This window comes from Dendrobates tinctorius, unplaced genomic scaffold, assembly GCF_039654945.1.
Source record: "Dendrobates tinctorius isolate UK_male_01 unplaced genomic scaffold, ASM3965494v1 ptg000098l, whole genome shotgun sequence".
Lineage (NCBI taxonomy): Eukaryota > Metazoa > Chordata > Amphibia > Anura > Dendrobatidae > Dendrobates > Dendrobates tinctorius.
In genome coordinates, this window is record NW_027361766.1 from 25,275,912 (window position 1) to 25,299,740 (window position 23,829).

Below are 23,829 nucleotides of genomic sequence, written 5' to 3' on the forward strand. Positions count from 1 at the left end.
GGGCCCCTAACTGAGTAAAATATATAGTATCACAAACTCAGTAGTTACTCACCCTCACTAGGTCTAACGCCTGCTCGCCGTCGCTGCTCCGGTCCCGTTGTTTTGACTTTAGCGGTGACGTCATGCACTAGCCAGTCACTGAGCTCAGCATTTTGTGCCGTCAACCTCAGTGATCGGGCACTAATCTCTGTGGCTCTGTGACATGCACTGTTGACATGATGTCAAACCACCGGGACTGTGGCAGGGAGCTGGTCCTGGACCCAGGGACGGGGGAGTACCCGCTGAAGTGTTTTTTGTATTACACAATTTTGGGCCTATTTTCCTGAAAAACGACATCCCTTTTAATAGTCAGAATCAGTGCTGAACAGCGAGATGTGTTTTAAACATTTGCCACATAGTTGTAAGGATGATTTGGATCTCAAATGTGAGCAGAATTAAAGTTACAAGAACTTTATACTAGGGTGTAGATATCTGGCATTTCTCATTTAAGACTAATCCCTGAGCTTTATACCTGTAACCAGATCAGCTCGTAATCTTGTTTTAATAGGACAGAACTTCTAACACATGATTATGTGGCAATAAGCTCTAGTAAATCCAATTTGTGTTGGAAGGAGTATGATTGCTGTAGTATCTGTGTACTTGGCAATTACACGTATGGTAAAATTCTCCATGAAGGGCCCGCCATAGCTCCCATATCTTTTATTTGTTTTGGGTTTTTTTGTATGTTTTAGGTTTTTATAATTCATCACAATTTTTTTTTTTCCACTTTGGTTTTAGGACGCCAAACAACCCATTCCCCTAGTGGTTGAAAGCTGTATAAGATTCCTCAGTCGGCATGGTATGAATTTTTGTCAGAAGTCTACAGATCTTTTATTACAGCATTCTCTTGCTCATATATCACTTTGACTCTTCTATACATTCCACAGGTCTTCAACATGAGGGGATATTTCGAGTGTCTGGTTCCCAGGTGGAAGTAAATGATATTAAGAATGCGTTTGAGAGAGGTTTGTGCCTTTTTCTTGAAATATGTTCCACCTAAATCTAAATTTTGTTTTATGTAAATTGCCATCTTTTATCATAACTTTTTTTTTAAGGTGAACAACCTTTGTGCCTTAATTTCTTAACATATCTTTATAGCAGTCGGATGTCTTTTTTTTTTTTCTAGTACGGTGCTTCAAATGTTCTACAGCTGTGCTTGAAAGTTTGTGAACCCTTTAGTATTTTCAATATTTCGACATAAATTTCACCTAAAAGTATATCAGATTTTCACACAAGTCTTAAAAGTAGATAAAGAACCAAATCAATCAAAAGAGTATAAAATATTAGACTGATATTTTTTTAATGAGGAAAATGATCCAATATCACATGTCTGTGAATGTTAAAAGAATGTGAAAATTTTAAGATTAGCCGATAATTTGAAAGTGAAATTGGAGTCTGGTATTTTCAATCAGTGGGGTAACAATCAGGTGTAAGTTGTTGACCTGTTTAATTTCACCCCTTTTTGACCAGTCAAGAATTGGCCTTTCGCGCCAGAGCCTGTTTTTGCCTTCGTGACCGGGCCAATTTTTTCAATTCTGACCAGTGTTACTTTGAGGTCATAACTCTAGAACACTTCAATGGATCCTGCCGATTCTGACATTTTTTTTCTTGTGACATATTGTACTTCACGATAGTGGTAAAATTTCTTAGATATGACTTGCGCTTATTTGTTAAAAATATAGAAATTTGGCGAAAATTTAGAAAATTTAGCAATTTTCAAACTTTTAATTTTTATGCCCTTAAATCAAAGAGTCATATCGCACAAAATAGTTAATACATAACATTACCAACATTTCTACTTTACATCAGCGCAATTTTGGAAACATAATTGTTTTTGTTAGGAAGTTATAAGGGTAAAAAGTTGACCAGCGATTTCTCATTTTTACAACAAAATTTACAAAACCATTTTTTTTAGGAACCACCTCACATTTGAAGTGAGTTTGTGGGGTCAATATGACAGAAAATGCACAAAAGTGACACCATTATAAAAACTGCACCCCTCAATGTACTCAAAACCACATTCAAGAAGTTTATTAAACCTTCAGGTGCTTCACATGAAAGAATGGAATGTGGAAGGAAAAAATAAACATTTCTTTTTTCACAAACATTTTACTTCAGAACCATTTTTTTTATTTTCACAAGTGAAAAAAGAGAAAATGAACCACAAAATTTTTTGTGCAATTTCTCCCGAATACGCCGATGCCCTGTATGTGGGGCTAAACCACTGTTTGGGCGCACGGCAGAGCTCAGAAAGGAAGGAGCACCGTTTGACTTTTTCAATGCAGAATTGGCTGGAATTGAGATTGGACGCCATGTCGCATTTGGAGAGGCCCTGATGTACCTAAACAGTGGAAACTACCCACAAGTGACCCCATTTTGGAAACTAGACCCCGTAAGGAACTTATCTAGATGTGTGGTGAGCACTTTGAACCCCCAAGTGCTTCACAGAATTTTATAACATAGAGCCATGAAAATAAAAAATCATTTTTTTTTCCACAAAAATGATCTTTTAACCCCCAATTTTTTATTTTCACAAGGGTAACAAGAGAAATTGGACCCCAAAAGTTGTTGTCCAGATTGTCCTGAGTACGCTGGTACCCCATATGTGGGCACACGGTGGGTCTCGGAAGGGAAGTAGTGACTTTCTGGAATGCAGACTTTGATGGAATGGTCTGCGAGTGTCATGTTGCGTTTGCAGAGCCCCTAATGTGCCTAAACAGTAGAAACCCCCCCACAAGTGACCCCATTTTGGAAACTAGACCCCCCCCCAAGAAACTTATCTAGATGTGTGGTGAGCACTTTGAATCCCCAAGTGTTTCACTACAGTTTATAGTGTAGAGCTGTGAAAATAAAAAAATCATATTTTTTCCACAAAAATGATCTTTTAGCCCCCAATTTTTTATTTTCACAAGGGTAACAGGAAAAAGTGGACCCTAAGAGTTGTTGTCCAATTTGTCCTGAGTATGCTGGTACCCCATATGTGGGAGAAAACTTCTGTTTGGGCACACGGTGGGGCTCGGAAGAGAAGTAGTGACGTTCTGGAATGCAGACTTTGATGGAATGGTCTGCGGGCGTCATGTTGCATTTGCAGAGCCCCTGATTTGCCTAAACAGTGGAAACTCCCAATTCTAATTCCAACCCTAACCTCAACACACCCCTAACCCTAATCCCAACCATAACCCTAACCACAAACCTAACACCAACACACCCATAATCCTAATCCCAACCATAACCCTAACTACAACCCTAACCTCAACACACCCCTAACCCTAATCCCAACCATAACCCTAGCCCTAACCTGCGTACCTGCTTTTTTTTCTTTACCTTTTTTTTGTTGTTGTGACAAGATCGCTTCCCAGCGATCTGACTCATAGCAACGCCACTTCTCCTCTGATCTCGCACTGACAGATGATCAGAGGAGAAGCAGCGTTACTGTGTGACAAGATCGCTGCCTGGCACAGCTGTGCTTTGTGCAACGCCGACGTTTATCTACTGTCGGCGGTTTTGTGCCCCCCGGGACCCCCACATACCTTATAATGCACGGATCCCGGCGCACAATGCTTGCTGCGACCCCCGACCTCATCGAGACCTGATTGGTTCAGGTCCTGATGACGTCAGCGTCACAGCAGCCAATGAGAGAGCTCGCTGCTTGTTTCCCAGCGATCTGACTCATTGTAACGCGACTTCTCCTTTGATCTCGCACTGACAGATGATCAGAGGAGAAGCAGCGTTACTGTGTGACTAGATCGCTGCCTGGCACCAGGCAGCGATCTTGTCACACAGTAACGCTGCTTCTCCTCTGATCATCTGTCAGTGCGAGATCAAAGGAGAAGTGGCGTTACTATGTGCCAGGCAGCGATCTTGTCACATAGTAATGCTGTTTCTCCTCTGATCTCCTGTCAGTGCGAGATCAGAGGAGAAGTGGCGTTGCTATGAGTCAGATCGCCGGGAAGCGATGATCTTGTCTCAAAAAAAAAAAGTAAAAAAAAAAAAAAAAAGCAGGTTAGGGTTATGGTTGGGATTAGGGTTAGGGGTGTGTTGAGGTTAGGGTGGTTGTTAGGGTTATGGTTGGGACTAGGGTTATGGGTGTGTTGGTGTTAGGTTTGTGGTTAGGGTTATGGTTAGGGGTGTGTTGGGGTTAGGGTTGGTATTAGAATTGGGGGTTTCCACTGTTTAAGCACATCAGGGGCTCTGCAAACGCAACATGACGCCATCAGACCATTCCATCAAAGTCTGCATTCCAGAATGTCACTACTTCCCTTCCGATCCCCACTGTGTGCCCAAACAGTAGTTTTCTCCCACATATGGTGTACCAGCATACTCAGGACTAATTGGACAGCAACTCTTGGGGTTCACTTTTTCCTGTTACCCTTGTGAAAATAAAAAATTGGGGGCTAAAAGATCATTTTTGTGGAAAAAATATGATTTTTTTTATTTTCACAGCTCTATGTTATAAACTTCTGTGAAGCACTTGGGGGTTCAAAGTGCTCACCACACATCTAGATAAATTCCTTAAGGGGTCTAATCTAGATGTGTGGTGAGCACTTTGAACCCCCAAGTGCTTCACAGAAGTTTATAACATAGAGCCATGAAAATAAAAAATCATTTTGTTTCCACAAAAATGATCTTTTAACCCCCAGTTTTTTATGTTCACTAGGGTAACAAGAGAAATTGGACCCCAAATGTTGTCCAGATTGTCCTGAGTATGCTGGTACCCCATATGTGGGGGGGGGGGCACTGTTTGGGCACACGGTGGGGCTCGGAAGGGAAGTAGTGACTTTCTGGAATGCAGACTTTGATGGAATGGTCCGCGAGCGTCATGTTGCGTTTGCAGAGCCCCTAATGTGCCTGAACAGTAGAAACCCCCCACAAGTGACCCCATTTTGGAAACTAGACACCCCCAAGGAGCTTATCTAGATGTGTGGTGAGCACTTTGAACCTCCAAGTGTTTCACTAAAGTTTGTAATGTAGGGCTGTGAAAATAAAAAAATCATATTTTTTCCATAAAAAATGATCTTTTAGCCCCCAATTTTTTATTTTCACTAGGGTAACAAGAAAAAGTGAAGCTTAGTTGTTGTCCAATTTGTCCTGAGTACGCTGGTACCCCATATGTCGGAGAAAATTACTGTTTGGGCACACGGTGGGGCTCGGAAGGGAAGTAGTGACGTTCTGGAATGCAGACATTGATGGAATGGTCTGCTGGCGTCATATTGCGTTTGCAGAGCCCCTGATTTGCCTAAACAGTGGAAACCCCCAATTCTAATTCCAACCCTAACCCCAACACACCCCTAATCCCAACCCTAACCACAAACCTAGCACTAACACACCCATAACCCTAATCCCAACCATAACCCTAACCTCAACACACCCCTAACCCTAATCCCAACCCTAACCCTAGCCCTGCGTACCTGCTTTTTTTTTTCTTTACTTTTTTTTTTTTTGTTGTTGTGACAAGATCGCTTTCCGGCGATCTGACTCATAGCAACGCCACTTCTCCTCTGATCTCGCACTGACAGGCGATCAGACGAGAAGCAGCGTTACTATGTGACAAGATTGCTGCCTGGCACATAGTAACGCCACTTCTCCTCTGATCTCGCACTGACAGATGATCAGAGGAGAAGCAGCGTTACTGTGTGACAAAATCGGTGCCTGGCACAGCTGTGCCAGGCAGCGATCTAGTCACACAATAACGCTGCTTCTCCTCTGATCATCTGTCAGTGCGAGATCAAAGGAGAAGTCGCGTTACAATGAGTCAGATCGCCGGGAAACAAGCAGCGAGCTCTCTCATTGGCTGCTGTGACACTGACGTCATCAGGACCTGAACCAATCAGGTCTCGATGAGGTCGGGGGTCGCAGCAAGCATTGTGCGCCGGGATCCGTGCATTATAAGGTATGTGGGGGTCCCGGGGGGCACAAAACCGCCGACAGTAGATAAACGTCGGCGTTGCACAAAGCCCAACAAGCGCCGACGTTTATCTACCGTTGGCGGTCGGGAAGCGGTTAAGGGATTTTCCAAGATATGGCCTTGTTAAGTAATCTAAACTGCAGCCCGACCTACCTGTGTCTGACTGCAGTTTGAAGAAACACACCTCCTGAAGCCGTATTGTAAATACACATAGTGGTGATGTACCAGAAAAGAAGAAATAATTCTCTCAGCTTCTTGACTCCATCAATCTACAGTCTGACAGATTGTATATAAATCTGTACAATAAATATTACTGAGGAACCCAAAGTAACCTCTAAGCAAATAAAGCCCTCTCTCATATTAGCTAATGTTCATAAGTTCACCATCAGGAGGACACCAAACAATAGTGTGTGCATGACAGGATTGCAAGGAGAAAGCCACTGCTCTCAAAAAGAACATTGTTGCCCATCTGCAGTTTACTAAAGATCACCTGGACAAGTCAGGTAATTATGAGCACAATTCATCAAAGCTTTCACCCCAGAATTCTGACACAAAAGAATTGAAAAGTTCCAAAAATCGGAGCAACTCAGACTTGACTAAAATTTTGGGACTTTTGGCTTCTTCATGCCACATACTTCCAGCTTCTACGAAATAGGGGGAGCTGAGACAAGATCGCGATGGGGACATAACACCACTGCCCGTCTTAATTCATGACGAGCTGTGACATTACCAACATCAGATATCTCACTCCAGTACCCAACTGAAGCAAGATTTCTGGTGTAGCGCATATCCAGATGCATGCTCGTTGGCTGGCGGTCCAGATTCATGAAGAAGCACGTACCTCTTCATGAATCGGGATCATCTGACTCCAGCATGCCCCCTCATCAAGACCAGTATGAGACCAATATAGAGAGTTTTTTTTTGTTAAAATGAGAAGCTTTCTTGCTGAAGAAAAGAAAAACTTTGAATTACAGTATAAAATTTCATACCATCTGTGAAATACTGTGATGTTAGTGTCATGATCTGGGCCAGCTAGGAAGACGGCTTTCAATAATTGATGGAAAAATGAAATGTGAATTTTATCAGCAAATTCTAAAAGGAAAATGTCAGGACATCTGTGCATGAGTTGAATCTCATAAGAACATGAGTCATGCAGCAAGACTGTGACCCAAAGAACACAAGTCGTTCTATGAAAAGGTTAAATAAGAATAAAGTTAAACTTTTGGAATGTTGAGTCAAAGTCCCGACCTTAATCCTATATAAATGTTGTGGAAGAACCTGTTCATTGGAGAGAACCAACTAACATAACAGAGATCAAGCTGTTTTTTAAGAATGGGCTAAAATCCTCCAAGCCAATGTGCAGGACTAATCAACAATTACTGGAGATATTCAGTTATCTCTACAAAAGGTGATCACGCCAGGTACTTAAAGCAAAGGATCACATACTTTTATTGCTCACAGACATGATATAATATTTGACTTGATTTTTTATTTTGTTCTTTTTATCTGCTTATATAAATTGTGTAAAAAATCTGATTTAATTTTTGGTCAAATTTATGTAGAAATTTGGAAAATTTTTACTGGTTCACAAACTGACTGCAGCCGCCCAAAAAATACACTTGAACTACTGAGTTCACTGTATAAATGCATGCAGTAATTAAGTACCTAATCTTTTTATGCGGGAGGCTGCAGACATGTCGTTGTAAAGGAACATAAAATAGGGCGCCAGTTGTGATAACAACATTAATAAATTGATCAACACCGTATATAGGAAAAAAAAAATGACAGTTTTACCGGAGTCACATCTATATTTTAAATTGAGTAATGTGTATTGTGAAATGATGTTGCAAAACTATACAGCACCCAAATTCCTTAAATTGCTCAATTTTTGTTAATCTGTCACACATTCCAGACAAATGAACTATTCAAATTAACGTTTTTCATTTTGTATTGTATTAAATACGGTAGTTTAAGTAAATTAAAACTTGTGGGCTGTGGCAGCAGAGTTTGTGTAAGCAAGCAAGGAGTATTTGTAGGAGAAAAAAAATGCACACATTTTTTGGGTCACAATATTGATTCTCTGCATCTAAATTTTATTTCAGAATAAGTTATGAATTGTTCTCCTGATGCGGAAGTGTATGTGATCCGTGCCACTCACCTCCTGATGCGGAAGTGAAGGTGATCAGCGCTGCACACCTCCTGATTCGGAAGTGAACGTCCTCCGTGCCGCTCATCACCTGATGTGGAAGTGAACGTGATCAGCGCTGCTCACTTCCTGATGCGGAAGTGAACGTGATCAGCGCTGCTCACTTCCTGATGCGGAAGTGAACGTTATCAGCGCTGCTCACTTCCTGATGCGGAAGTGAAGGTGATCAGCGCTGCTCACTTCCTGATGCGGAAGTGAAGGTGATCAGCGCTGCTCACTTCCTGATGCGGAAGTGAAGGTGATAAGCGCTGCTCACTTCCTGATGCGGAAGTGAAGGTGATCAGCGCTGCTCACTTCCTGATGCGGAAGTGAAGGTGATCAGCGCTGCTCACTTCCTGATGCGGAAGTGAAGGTGATCAGCGCTGCTCACTTCCTGATGCGGAAGTGAAGGTGATCAGCGCCGCTCACTTCCTGATGCGGAAGTGAAGGTGATCAGCGCCGCTCACTTCCTGACGCGGAAGTGAAGGTGATCAGCGCCGCTCACTTCCTGACGCGGAAGTGAAGGTGATCAGCGCCGCTCACTTCCTGACGCGGAAGTGAAGGTGATCAGCGCCGCTCACTTCCTGACGCGGAAGTGAAGGTGATCAGCGCCGCTCACTTCCTGACGCGGAAGTGAAGGTGATCAGCGCCGCTCACTTCCTGACGCGGAAGTGAAGGTGATCAGCGCCGCTCACTTCCTGACGCGGAAGTGAAGGGGATCAGCGCCGCTCACTTCCTGACGCGGAAGTAAAGGGGATCAGCGCCGCTCACTTCCTGACGCGGAAGTGAAGGCGATCAGCGCCGCTCACTTCCTGACGCGGAAGTGAAGGCGATCAGCGCCGCTCACTTCCTGACGCGGAAGTGAAGGCGATCAGCGCCGCTCACTTCCTGATGCGGAAGTGAACTGTAGCAGAAAATCCTTTTTAACTAGATTAGGCAAACAAAACAAAATTAAAAAAGCAATAGATAATCTTGTTGGTTTGAGTTTTCCTAGTAATTTACTCTGAACCCTTTTGTAGCTGCAGGACATGAGTGTTGATATTTTCAGTTGTTGCATTCCTTTCCTTTATGTTTTGTCTAGGTAACAGAGAAGCAGAGTTTGATTCTAAAATTATTAATCTGCCCAACTGAAGGGGCAGAACTTACTCAAATTGCAGTAGGTCATATTGTACATGTTTGCTGTATGAGGAACCTACCTGCCGTTCCTCTAATCTCTTAATATTTTATGACAGGAGAGGATCCTCTAGAAGAAGATCAAAATGACCATGATCTGGACTCTGTGGCCGGGGTTCTCAAACTTTACTTTCGTGGACTGTCAACACCTCTTTTTCCTAAAGAAATCTTCCATGACCTCTTAAGCTGTGTTTGTAAGGACCCACATATCTTGTTTGTTTCATTGAATTTCTCTAATTTTTCTAATAAAGTAGTTATCTCAACTCAGGATGTAAAGGCCCCATCTCACATAGCGAGATCGTTACATGTGACACATAGCAGCAACCGGCCCCCTCCGCTGGATATCGCTGATCGTGCTAAAATGTCTTGGGCCATTTTTTCATCGTCAGCGTCCCGCTGGCCAGCATGCATCGCTGTGTTTGACGCCGACGAGCGACCTCGTTGGCGACGCAGAACTCAGGGATGCAGGCAGGAATCGTTCAGAATAGCTGCTGTGTGACAACACACCAGCGATACTTACCAGGTTGCATCGTTGTCGGGATTGCTGGTGCGTCGCTATGTGAAACGGGACCCTAAGACTGAGGTCACACAAAGTGTATGTTCAACCTATTCCGCTGGTATCACTTGCACACGTGTGGCCAGTTTGAACATATGAAATGCCCCATTACCGGTGGAATGCTCGATCACCATATGGTTTGTTCATATTTGAGTTGTTCCGCCATCAGTGTACTTTTATCTACTGTGTATGGCATTAAAGTTAATTTATCAAAACGATCCACTCTCTAAACTGTTTATATGGTCATGCTGTTTTCTGAAAGATTGTCAGCCACACTTTTACTAATGCAACATGTTGCTACCTGATTTAAACCTTGTTTGCATCTGAATTAAACAGCAATTTTAAGTGATCCAGGTGTATAAAAGCACTTCCTGAGCATTGGAAAAATTGGAATACTTTCAAAAATAGAAGTGTTGATTGGTTTATTTTTATCAATTAACAAAATACAAAATGAATTAACAAAAGAGAATACTAAACCAAATAGCTATTTAAAGAGAAAGTGTCTGTAGGATTACCCCTCCTAAGCCATCTATGTGGGCATGTAGATCATAGAAAGTTGAATAAAATGATACCTTGATATCTGCAGTCCCTTGTTTTATTCCAGAGAAATTCATGTTTTTGTTAAGATCTATGAGCCGGAAACAGATCTGCATGAGAATCCTCCAGAGCTTATTTTAAATTAAAGAGGACATTACTTGCGTGAGACATACAGCATAATAGTTTCATAGAAGAAAACCCCATTTATACCAGTATAATAAATATGTAACTACATAGTACTAAAAAAATGGGTGTGTAAGTGGACATAATAGGACTATCGCAATACTTAAATATAAGAAAAAATAGCGAACAAAAATACAAAAGTAATTTTATTGAAAAAGATCGAAGGCACAGGACACAGTAAGATTAGAGTCAGTAATGACCATAAAAAGTACATGGGCAAAAAATAGGGTACACCAAAGGTGTATGGACACCGGGATATATAATTATAACAATACATTACAAATTTTCAAAGTCCTACATATATCCTATAGAACAGCCAGTCATGGTATATACATAAGGTGTATAGGTATCGCTACCCTTAATAATAGACCCCACCACTACACACAATATGTGCAAAATATATTACAAAAAGCACAAAATGAATTGCTGCATAATATTACCTCTCTGACTGGTCAGTAATAGGGGTCTGGGTTTCGGCCGAAACGTGCGTTGGGGAGGGTATACCCGGGCAGACCCCTATTACTGACCAGTCAGAGAGGTAATATTATGCAGCAATTTATTTTGTGCTTTTTGTAATATATTTTGCACATATTGTGTGTAATGGTGGGGTCTATTAGGGGTAGCGATACCTATACACCTTATGTACATACCATGACTGGCTGTTCTATAGGATATATGTAGGACTTTGAAAATTTGTAATGTATTGTTATAATTATATATCCCGGTGTCCATAGACCTTTGGTGTGCCCTATTTTTTGCCCATGTACTTTTTATGGTCATTACTGACTCTGATCTTACTGTGTCCTGTACCTTCGATCTTTTTCAATAAAATTATTTTTGTAAATTTTTGTATTGGACTTTTTGTTCGCTATTTTTTCTTATATATCTTATATTGCGTGAGACATGTAGGTCATGAGAGCAAGCTGTCAGTCATTACATGTTTCACACTGGTAACGCCACCTTTCATTTAAAATAAGCTCTGGTGACTAATTCACATGCAGCTCTGTGTCTGGACAATCAGTATATGTATGTCAAAACCAGAAGTGTCTCCAAAATCTAGAACAGGTGTAAATGCTTCAATTATAAGTTTTGTCTGTAAATTCCACACCTGTTTGGCATACAAATTCTGATCAAATAATGACATGTGAATAAGCCCTAAGAAAAGTGTGGATTACTCTGGTATAACACATCAGATCGGAGATATCAAGGTATCATTTTAATCAACTTTCTATGACCTACATGCCCATATAAACGGCCTTAGGAGGATTGATCCTACTGACAGATTCACCTTAATGTGACCACCTTGCCTTCAAAGCAGCATCAAAACATCAGTTCTGTTTGATACACTTGCACACAGTTTTTGAAGGAGCTCGGCAGGAAGCTTGTTTCAAACATCTTGGAGAACTAACCTCAGGTCTTCTGTTGATGTAGACTCTGGCAAATCATTCATGTAATGTCTCTTCATGTAATCCTACACAGACTCAATGTTCTTGATATCAGGGTTCTGTGGGGATCATATCATCACTTCCAGGACTCCTTGTTCTTTTTTTACATTGCAGATCGTTCTTAATGACATTTGATGTATGTTTGGGTGCTGTCTTGCAGCAGAATAAATTTGGAGGCAATCAAACACCTCTCTGATGGTATTGGGTGATGGATAACTATCTGCCTGTATTTCTTAGTATTGTGGACATCATTAATACTGACCAAATCCCCTACTTCATTTGATGAAATTCAGCCTCAAAATTGCCAGGTACCTCTCCTCCATGCTTCACGTTTACCTGTTGTACCACTCTCCAACCCTTCGACAAAAGAATCTCCTTCTACTAACACACATTTTGAATCGTCAGTCCAGAGCACCTGCTGAATTTTTTTCTGCACGCTAGTTCCTATGTTTTTGTGCATAGTTGAGTGACTTAGCCTTTTTTCCATGAAGACCGCTTCTGGCCAGACTTTCTTGAACAATAAATGGGTGTAGCTGGGTCTCACTGGTTGCAGCCAGGCCTGAACTGATGGCACTGCTGGACACCATCTTCCAATTTCAAATGAAGTAGGCATGATGCGTCTTTCCTCTGCTGCACAAAGTTTCCTTGGTGGATCACTGTGTCTGTGGTCCTAAATGTTGCCCATTTCCTGTTTTTAATGCTGTGAAATACAGATACTTATCCATCATGCAATTCATCACGGAGGCATCTGATTGGTTCCTCATTTATTCTGCAGCAGGACAGCAACCCCAAACTTGCAGATCATGTTATTAAGAACTGTCTTCACCATAAGCCAGAAAAGGGAATCCTGGAAGTGATGATGTGGCCCCCACAGAGCCCTGACCTCTCAACATCATCAAGTCTGTCTGGGATTACATGAAGGGACAGAAGGATTTGCGCAAGCCTATATCCAGATCTATGGTTAGTTCTCCCAAGATGTTTGGAAAAGGCTTCCTGCCGAGTTCTTTCAAAAACTGTTACAAGTGTGATAGGAGAATTGGTGCTATGATGTTGATTTGAAGGGAAAGAGTGGTCACATCAAATATTAACTTGATGTACATTTCTCTTTTGTTCATTCCTTTTGCATTTTGCAAATTTATAAAACTATTAACACTTTTTTTATTTTTATTTTTTTTTTAAATATTCTTACTCTGCAGCATTTTTTCCACACCTGCCTAAAATATATGTATTGTACTATTTTTATTTTTTTTTTAATAAAGTTTGTGGAACTTTTTATTATATAGTGGATAAAATGTTTTTCACTTCAGGCTGGAAGATGCTTGTAAACGCACACAGCTTTTTTATTTTTTAATCCACTTGGCTATTAAGAAAAGGAAACAATGAAATATAGTAAAAGAGTTAATATACATTTTTCTATTAATGGGTTCTACAGGTCATTTCCCTCGAGAACTAAAATGACCTAATAGGAATGATGTATTTGCGGATGGGGGAGGGACGCTGGGAAGAAAGCATGCCAAGTGATGACTCTCTGAGCCAGGAAGCTTATTGAAGTGGGAGCGTATCGTCATCTTGCTTTATAATAGAGGAAGTCCCTTGATGTGGAGATGCATCACCATGTTTCTCCCATGTGACAACCTATCTGTTTCTGGGTGCAGTTAACCTTTTCAGTAATCATTGTTCATAATCCCATAGAAAATACAGTGACTTAATGATGGGTTTATGCTTTGCAGCTCTGGACAACATGCAGGAGCGAGCCTCTCACATACGCAAAGTTCTACTCTGCCTCCATTCTCCCACGCTTGTCCTTATGAGATACCTTTTTGCCTTCCTCAATCAGTAAGTGTTTCATGACCAGCGCGTATATTAACCACGGTACGTTGGCTAATGATGTCATGGAAGTGTGGGAAAAGTGGCGTTTCCTATTTATAGAAAAAGGACATGGTTTTACACTGAGATTTCTATCGTTTGCCTAAATTTACTGCTTTGTAAAGATCTTTATCTATCCATCTATCTATGAGCCTCCCGTCACTTTCTTGGCTGAGGACCAAGGAGACAGGGAACCAGCTTGTTGAATTTCAACACTCCATCCTGTTGATCTGTGTAAAGATAAACCACTGCTAGCCTTGTATATGGGAAATCTGGAGTGATGGCTCTCGATTGTTAGGTCAACAACTATTTAGCATATATACGAGCTTTTATGGTAGAATCAGAATACACACCACCAATATTGAAGTAGATACCCAAATTACATTACACCTCTTATGATGATTGTCATTCAAGAAGTCGCCCAAACTCCTGTAATACTAATTAAATAGATCACTAGTGTTGTCTTAAAAATAAAAGAAGGTGTTGGGGGGTTTGAACAATTCCTTTAATGGCAAGTCTATCCATATCAGTACTGATACGCCCTTCCTAACAAGCTATATGTATCACATTTGTATTCTGGAATCCAGGGTAGCTGGGTGACAGTCCTTTAATGGATTTTTAAAGGAATTATCCGGGTGCAAAAAAAATCTGGCTATACAATCTGAAGATGAATAAATAGTTCCTAACGTTCCTCTGACTTCACCTAGCATGTTCTATCCTGACACTCTTTTGCTGTTAATAATGATACATGTGCTACTAGCACAACAGCAGCTCAGTGTATGGTAGAGAAGCAATGAGTCATATAAAGTGGTAATTTATTCTAATTTAATCTAGTACTCTGGGTCGCTCTCATCATCCTCTTTGACCAAAGTCATTATTTGATAAGATTACTTATTCTGTGTAGAGCCTGCACTGCATCTATGTTCTCGCCTCACCCTAAAGTCTCACTCACGCAACCGTATTTTTAGTTCAAGCGCTATCCTTAAAAAATGGACAACACAAGGACTCTGGGCACAAAAAAGTGGATGCCAGACATATAGCGTACATTTTATACAGATATATTGCAATTCTTTAACATAAGACACAGTAAATGGTCTTGTAAATTATTAATAACTACTGCTGTTAAGAGCTGATTACATACAGACTGCACACGGATGGAAAGTGAGAGCAAAATCATCTGAGTTTTTATACAGTCGTGTGAACTTGGCCTTGCCCTGCGTGCACATCCCCAGTCACTCACAGGTTGAGATGACCACACCTACATAACATCACCATTCAGCGCACTCCGCAGAGCTCATACCTGATTCCCACTACATTCCATTCAAAACACAAATAGGAAACCTCTGTGCTTTGGACTGACTTTAGCGAGAACTGCTGAGCTAAAGGTCACATCACCAAATGTGAACGCTCAGGATTTAAGTAGAAAGTAAATTACAAAGTTTCCTAATTTTTCACAGACTTTACAATTCTTTTATAATATCGGTACCTATAAAAAAGAAATAATTTCAATTTTGACATTAATGGTTCTCATCCAAATTCCTTAGAAACTGCATGTCTCTAAGAAATGGCTAAATTAAAATTTTCGCAACTCTAAAAGAGGGCTCCTGGAAAAATGATGATAAGAAAAACTTGGGATGTTAACGTTCTTCACATTGTTTCGTTGTTTGTGTAACTGTATGACCTCCTCTACCTCTAGTAGCAAAGACAGCCGGCTATAGGCAATTCACATCCCTCTACAATGTAAACAGAATGAGACAAGGGAAGATAAAATATTTCACTCCTTCCAATGTATACCCTGGCTTTTAATCTGGGCAGGGTGAATAGAATTGTAGTAATTTAGTTGAGTTTCCTGCGACATATCTGGTATTTTTATGTCGTGTAAGCTGGCTGGCTGCTTTGCAATGACGCCAACAAGGAAGTCCACGATTTGCACTGGCTTTATTCTCTGACCAATAGGGGTTTGTCCATATGCATTAATGCGGGCTAGGGAATGGGATTGTCCTCCTCAGACAAGACCTAACATTACACTAACCAGTGTTTCACCATATACTTGTGGTTTATTATTGTCCTATTTTCATTCATTGATCTGTTTCTTCTGTTTTGTCTTTTGCACCCAGTCTTTCTCAGTTCAGTGATGATAACATGATGGACCCCTATAATCTTGCCATCTGCTTCGGTCCTACACTGGTATGTGTACCTGACAATGTGGACCAAGTTTCTTGCCAGTCGCATGTCAATGAATTTATCAAGACCATCATCATGCATCATGAGAGTATCTTCCCTGGCCAACGTGAGCTGGATGGACCAGTTTATATGGCCGGCAGTGGTGAAGACTGGTACGATATCAAAATTGTCATTTTTATAGTTTTTAGACTATTATTTCCTGTACGGTGTAAGGTTGTCATTGTCGAGTTGCCATTGATCGGTAGGGAGCTCTTGATCTAGCTCCCCCCGCACAACGCAATTGCTGAGAACCAATGTATTACCATGGCAGTCGGGGGGCCTACTGAATGCCCCCATATCTGTGACTTGAGTCCTCATTTGAAGTTCAGTCACAAGCTGGGTTTCATAGTAGAACCAAGATTTCACTATATACTGCAATACTGTAAAATTGCAGTATGTAGTATAAACAATCACACATTCAAGTCCACTGATGGGGCTAAAAAGTAAAATAATATTAATAACAAAAAAAAAGTTTTTGAAATATGAAAAAAATTTAAAAAGTAAGAATTTGAACCCTATTCCCTTTCTCCCATTAATAAAAAAAAAAAAAAAATACATGTGGTAACGCTGTGTCCGTAAAAGTACAGTCTATCAAAATATAAAATTAATTGAACAATATGGTAGACCCCATAACGAGGAAAAAAAATGAAACTTCAGTATTATGATTTTTCAGTCACCACAATTTCGCAAACAAATGCGGTAAAAATATATGAAAGCCTCAATGTCAGTGTGTCACGCAAAAGACAAGCTCTCTGAGCTCCATCGACGAAAAATAAAAACATTGTGGGTCAATGATGGCACACATTGTTTTATTTTTTTTCCTATACAAATTTCCCAGAAATGCTATTCCACAAGTGTGTATTGCAGTAATTGTACTAACATGGAGAATCCTATTGCCAGGTCATTTGTTTTCAACACAATGATTGCTGTACAAATGGAACCCCAAAAACACACTTTCTGAATTGCATTTATTTTTTTTATTTTTTCCCATTTTCCAGTCTGTTGCATGTTAAAATGAACTGTGTAATTCAAAACGACACCTTGTTCCTTAAAAAAAACAAGACTTTATATGTCTATGACAACGGATCAATAAAAAAAGTTCTACCTCTTTGACGAAGGGGAGGAAAATTTGAAAGTGTAAAAAAATGGAAAATTGCGATATCTGGAAGGGGTGAAATAAGGACCCATCACTTCCCATAAATATCTTCTTTTTACATGTTATAAATGCTGCTGTTTTCTGAATGTTTTCTATTGCTCATGTGACTCTCCATTCCTGAGATATGGCCTTTTATTCTCTGCATATAAATCTATTTTTATCTCTAGCCAAGGGGGTGTGGTCTTCAACTGTTCTGTATTAGTCTTCTCGATGATAACTCCTAGTTGGCTAAAAAGAATCTAATCTTGATGACTAGGGGCCTAAATTTACATGAGGGTAGACAAGGCCATATCTCAGGAATAGAGGGGCGCAATCGTCAGGTCCTTCTAGTAATGGCATGTGCCTGCTTTTTATCTTTAGTGAGAGTTCGCACAGTGAACCTATCTCCACTGAAGACTCCGGTTTGGATATGACATCGGAGATGCACAGCACAGAAGATGGTAAGTACATGGGCACACATAACCTAGAGAGCTCATCTGACTCCTTTGGGACCCTTCTAGACAGGGGACCCAGTCTTGGTTGGTTGTTTTCTTCCCAAATATCTCTGGGTGCTGATAACCTCTGCAAAACTCCCTTCTTCAGAAGTGCGGCATCTGTGAAGAAACTGGTTTGGGAGGAATTGGCAATGGAAAGGGTGTGGAGGTTAAAACTAAAATCAAACCTGTTTTCTCAGAGTAGTAAAAGTTGGTAGCATAATTTATCCTACACCAAGAAGTAATCAGCCACATCTGAATCTGTGAGAAAGCCATGTTACATTTTTATTTAATTTTGTTTCTTACTTTACCAGATATAATAATGTCCGTTAATAATCAGATCTGGCAATGCCCAGTCTGATACGGTGTTTGCCAGCCTTGCTTAGACGTGCGTGCCTTTTACACCCTAATTATTCATTATTATAAATAATTTAGCGTGTCTTGTCCTTCATACAGGATCACATCCAAACAGCATTGCATACAGCAGGCGGATACCAGCAAGTGGAAGGTATGTGCTCCTGTCTATATTGATGTGTGTGATTTCCATGTACGTGTGTGTGTGTCTGTATAATATGTGTGTATGTATGTGTGTATAGATGGATAGATAGATATACAGTATGTTATATAGATGTGTATGTATGTATGTGTGTGTGTGTATATGTATGTGTATATATATATATATATATATATATATATATATATATATATATATATATCTCTAGTCGCCTTCCACGACAGCTACATTGGAGGATGTCTTCCCCGCCCTAATAGGGGACAGGAACTGGAAGAGGTTAAATACCCCTCCCCTTCCTGCAACCACCAGTGTTTTCCTGTCCCCTATGGGGCATGAAGAGGTCTACGATGGTGCTGCCGTGGCCGGCAATCGGGAGCACCCCACTCCCAGTATCAGCTGGGATACCTGTCAGATGCCGGGCAGCCGAGGTCGGGGGCCTTGCTCTCCTCCGGTGGCTGCTCCCGTCTCCGCCTGCATGGTGGGACTTGGGTCTCTCCCGCCTCTCCTGCGCCTCCTACGGGGTAAAGCGAGGCGGTGATGTGCGCGCCGGGGTCCTCCAGATAGCTCCCCGGCTTCCTCCTCCTCCGTGCTGCCAGTTCCCGGGGGCTCACGCTAGCCGGGGGTGGCGTTCTTCCACTTCGTGCGTTACTGGGCTTTCCACTGGGGTGCGCGTCGCTTAGGGGCACGCGTCACTTCCGGTCTGTCCCTATGCGTTCCACGGTGGAGCGCGCGCCGGGGGCGCGTTGCTCCTGGGACCGGCGGTCACATTCTGGGGCGTCCTCATGTGGTTCCCCCCATTGGGCCAAAGGGAGGAGGAAGTGCACAAACAACGCTGGACCCTCGATCTTTCAAGGTCCGGGTGAGGAGATCACCAGGTAAGACACCTGTCTGACACTGACTGTAGACGGCATGGACGGTGACAAGCCCTCTCTCTCTGTGTCGGTAGAGCCCAGCGTACCCCCTCCTACTGTAAGTAGCAGGCGTCGGCTCTGACTATCCAGCATTATTTACTAAAATGGCGTAGCATATCTCTCATTAACTCTAATATGGGGATAAAAGGTCTCTGACCCTATGAGAACCAGCCACAAGTGTAAAGTGTGTGCTGCCAGACTGCCTCGACATACGGGGAAAGCTCTGCCCGTCCTGTACGGAGAGGTCCTTCGCGCCTCTCCCGGATAGCATCAAATCCCTCATAATACAGGAGGTTCACTCCTCCATGGCTCCCTTCTCCCAGACCGCCTCCCTCTAGGAGGAGGAAGAAAGCTCTAATAGAATCAGACTCAGACGAAATTCAGTCCTCGGATTCAGAGGACGCTCGGGAGATTGAGGGTTCCTCTTCCACGTCCACCCCTAAAACCAGGGAACAAGAAATATCACTTGGTTCCGAGAATGTGGGTGAGCTAATCAGTCTGGTTAAGAGCACCATAGGGGTGGAGGAGGAAGAAGTTAAATACATGGTACAGGACGAGGAAGGTGTCCTGTGCACAGGAATGTACAGAATCTGATCCTCCATAAAAGGATGCCTCCATATACAGTCATATGTTAAAGTTTGGGCACCCCTATTAATGTTAACCTTTTTTCTTTATAACAATTTTGTTTTTTGCAACAGCTATTTCAGTTTCATATATCTAATAACTGATGGACTCAGTTATATTTCTGGATTCAAATGAGGTTTATTGTACTAACAGAAAATGTGCAATCTGCATTTTAACAAAATTTGACCGGTGCAAAAGTATGGGCACCTCAACATAAAAGTGACTAATATTTCGTAGATCCTCCTTTTGCAAAAATAACAGCCTCTAGTCACTTCCTGTAGCTATTAATGAGTTCCTGGATCCTGGATGAAGGTATTTGTGACCATTCCTGTTTACAAAACAATTCCAGTTCAGTTAAGTTTGATGGTCGCCGAGCATGGACAGCCCGCTTCAAATCATCCCACAGATGTTCAATGATATTCAGGTCTGGGGACTGGGATGGCCATTCCAGAACATTGTAATTGTTCCTCTGCATGAATGCCTGAGTAGATTTGGAGCGGTGTTTTGGATCATTGTCTTGCTGAAATATCCATCCCCTGCGTAACTTCAACTTCGTCACTGATTCTTGCACATTATTGTCAAGAATCTGCTGATACTGAGTTGAATCCATGCGACCCTCAACTTTAACAAGATTCCCGGTGCCGGCATTGGCCACACAGCCCCAAAGCATGATGGAACCTCCACCAAATTTTACTGTGGGTAGCAAGTGTTTTTCTTGGAATGCTGTGTTTTTTAGCCTCCATGCATAACGCCTTTTTGTATGACCAAACAACTCAATCTTTGTTTCATCAGTCCACAGGACCTTCTTCCAAAATGTAACTGGCTTGTCCAAATGTGCTTTTGCATACCTCAGGCGACTCTGTTTTTGGTGTGCTTGCAGAAACGGCTTCTTTCGCATCACTCTCCCATGCAGCTTCTCCTTGTGCAAAGTGCGCTGTATTGTTGACCGATTCACAGTGACACCATCTGCAACAAGATGATGCTGCAGGTCTTTGGAGGTGGTCTGTGGATTGTCCTTGACTGTTCTCACCATTCTTCTTCTCTGCCTTTCTGATATTTTTCTTGGCCTGCCACTTCTGGGCTTAACAAGAACTGTACCTGTGTTCCTCACAGTGGAAACTGACAGGTTAAATCTCTGAGACAACTTTTTGTATCCTTCCCCTGAAAAGCTATGTTGAATAATCTTTGTTTTCAGATCATTTGAGAGTTGTTTTGAGGAGCCCATGATGCCACTCTTCATAGGAGAATCAAATAGGAGAACTACTTGCAAGTGGCCACCTTAAATACCTTTTCTCATGATTTGATACACCTGGCTATGAAGTTCAAAGCTCAATGAGGTTACAAAACCAATTTAGTGCTTCAGGAAGTCAGTAAAAAGTAGTTAGGAGTGTTCAAATCAAGAAAATGATAAGGGTGCCCATACTTTTGCACCTGTCAAATTTTGTTAAAATGCAGATTGCACATTTTCTGTTAGTACAATAAACCTCATTTGAATCCAGAAATATAACTGAGTCCATCAGTTATTAGATATATGAAACTGAAATAGCTGTTGCAAAATCCAAAATTGTTATAAAGAAAAAAGGTTAACATTAATAGGGGTGCCCAAACTTTAACATATGACTGTATAAAAAGCCTGTCCCTTTGAGGGCTCCTCCCAGCTCAAAGATCCAATGGATCGAGGAAAAATATATATATATTTGAGAGCTTATCAAGGAAGTCCTGGGACACCTCTACAAATCTGATAGAAGCTAATATGGCTTTCACATGCCCTGTCTCTGTGATTACGCACAGACTCAGGACACCTTAGGGGGAAAGATACCCGACGCCCTACCCCTACTGAGGAAAGCAACAAGGTTCCTAGCCGATGCTTCCGCTGGCGGTCGCTAAACAACTTGAGACCAGGCGGGGACCAGGAACAGGTCTCGGGTAATTCTTTAATGCTCCGACTCTTCTAGGCTGAGCGTGACTGCTCTCACCAGGTCCAGGTAGCCGCAAAAGCGGCTGTCCTTTCTAACTCCTATAGAGAAGTGCCCTGGTTAAAATCCTAAGGGAGGCGACTTATCTCCAAATGGTGCGCCATCCCCTTCCAGGGCCACTATGGGTTCAAGCCTGTCCTGGATAACATCCTGGACACAGCTTCAGACAAAAGGCTCTCTTCCGAAACATAGAAATCCTAGGAGACAGATTTTTCGTCCCTCCCGTGACCAAACCTCTGTCAACAGCTAATCTAAGCTGAATTTGCATGCCCTCATCAGATCACAGCCACTAAGCAGCTTGAGGCTGGGCCAGTACCGGTATGAGAGACTGCCTGGGAATCCCTGGTCCTGTTAACATACTCAGGAGGAGTATAGGGGGGCAAGGGCAGGAACATCCTTGTCCCTAACATCAACAGACCCCAGATAAGCAATGACGCCCAGTTGGAGGTAGTCTCTCGCTCTTTTTCACCCGCTGGCAGTCCATCTTCACAAATCAGTGGGTCCATCGTACCATATGAGATGGACTAAAAATTGGGTTCGAGAGTCCTTCCCCGTAATGCTTATGGGTAACCTCCCTACAGCCTACACACCTTCAGGGCTCCTTACCAAAGATCTGCTCCGGTAGAACGCGTGGGCGCCAAAGCGGGAGAAGGATTCGGCCATTACGCACGTCCCTTCCTGCTGAGGAAGCCATCAGAGAACCGAATCATCATAAACCTGAAGCCATTAAACGAATCGGTCCGGTACAGGCAATTCAAAATGGAGTCAATCAGGGGCAGTCCCGCTCATCGGACAGAGCTAGGTAATGGCAACGGTAGAGCTGAAGGGTGCATATTACCATGTGCCAATCCATCCGACCACGTATCTCTCGAAGATCATGGCGGAAGCAGTGATTTTCATCCGGCGCCAGGGGATAGGCCTTATCCCATATCTGGACAACTTCCTCTTCTCTATACAATCTATCTCATGTCAGAAGATGGACGTAGGAAAGACCTCGGGATATTAAGATCCCTGGGTTGGATACCGAACCTGGTCTATCCCTCCACGAGAAGGAAGCTTCTGGGAGTTCTCTCGGACTCAAGGGGAAATACATCCTTCATATCTATGGTTTGTCAGGTCGACCTAGTTCAGGACTAGCGACTGACCCTCAGAGTGAATGTATGCTCTAGGATCTCGGACCACATGCACCCAGGCGGTTTCTTGGACTCAGGCCCACAAAGCCACATGCTTTTACATTCCAGGATCCGCCTGGCCTATGTGGCTACAAATTCCATTGTCCTGAAGGATTCCCCCTCCCTGGTTGGTTAAACCGGCCCTGAGGTGGTGGTTGAACTACCGAAATCTTCAGAAGGGAGTCAGCCGGATTCAGCTTCCCCTGAAAACACTCCGCTCAGATGCCAGCCAACGAGGCTGGGGCGCAGTAGTAGAGAGATTCTATTTTCAGAGGCGATGGCTGCCGAGCATCAGCACCAGTTCCTCAAATCTGAGAGAACTGAAGGCGGTAGGGAAAGCGCTAAAAGACGTCATCATCGCTAATCCAAAATTGCCACATCTGCATCTACTCGGACGACATGACCACAGTGGCCTATCTCCAGCCAAGGGGGTACGAAGTACGCCGGCCTGAAGGCAATAGCAGCAAGGATCTTCTCCTGGTCAGGGCGTCTGAAAGGATCAGACAACACCCAGGCAGATTTCCTCAGTCGAGAAGACATTCATCCGGAGGAGTGGCGCCTGGACCAGACGGTATTCGTGTCCCTAGCCTCAAGATGGGGCGGAGGTGGACCTAGTCGTCAACAGGTAAAATGCGAAGACAGGGGTATTCGTCTCCCTCAATCACATGGACGGAGTACAAGGAATAGGTGCCCTTCACCCAATGGTGGGATTCCAACCTCTCATATACCTGCCCACCCATACCGATGCGGGAAAAAAAAAAAAAGAAAACATCTCAGGAAATCCAGACGGACAGAGTTCCCAAAATACTAATCGCCCCGCTGTGGCCTGGAAGAAGTGGTACAGTGCCCTACCTGCCATGGCCCAGGAAGGTCCTGGCTTCTGCCCCAAAA

At 42.5% G+C, this 23,829-nt stretch overlaps 1 protein-coding gene across 4 annotated transcripts in view; it reads left to right on the forward strand.

Annotated features, from left to right (window-relative positions):
- SRGAP2 (SLIT-ROBO Rho GTPase activating protein 2) overlaps window positions 1–23,829 on the forward strand; it is a 157,341-nt gene that overhangs the window by 122,902 nt on the left and 10,610 nt on the right. For all 4 annotated transcript variants that reach the window (XM_073587243.1, XM_073587242.1, XM_073587244.1 and 1 more), the window contains 7 exons: window positions 778–838; window positions 927–1,004; window positions 9,362–9,496; window positions 13,754–13,859; window positions 16,007–16,225; window positions 17,629–17,708; window positions 18,198–18,249. In XM_073587243.1, coding sequence (XP_073443344.1) covers window positions 778–838; window positions 927–1,004; window positions 9,362–9,496; window positions 13,754–13,859; window positions 16,007–16,225; window positions 17,629–17,708; window positions 18,198–18,249 — 731 coding nt within the window. The remainder of the gene's footprint in view (window positions 1–777; window positions 839–926; window positions 1,005–9,361; window positions 9,497–13,753; window positions 13,860–16,006; window positions 16,226–17,628; window positions 17,709–18,197; window positions 18,250–23,829) is intronic.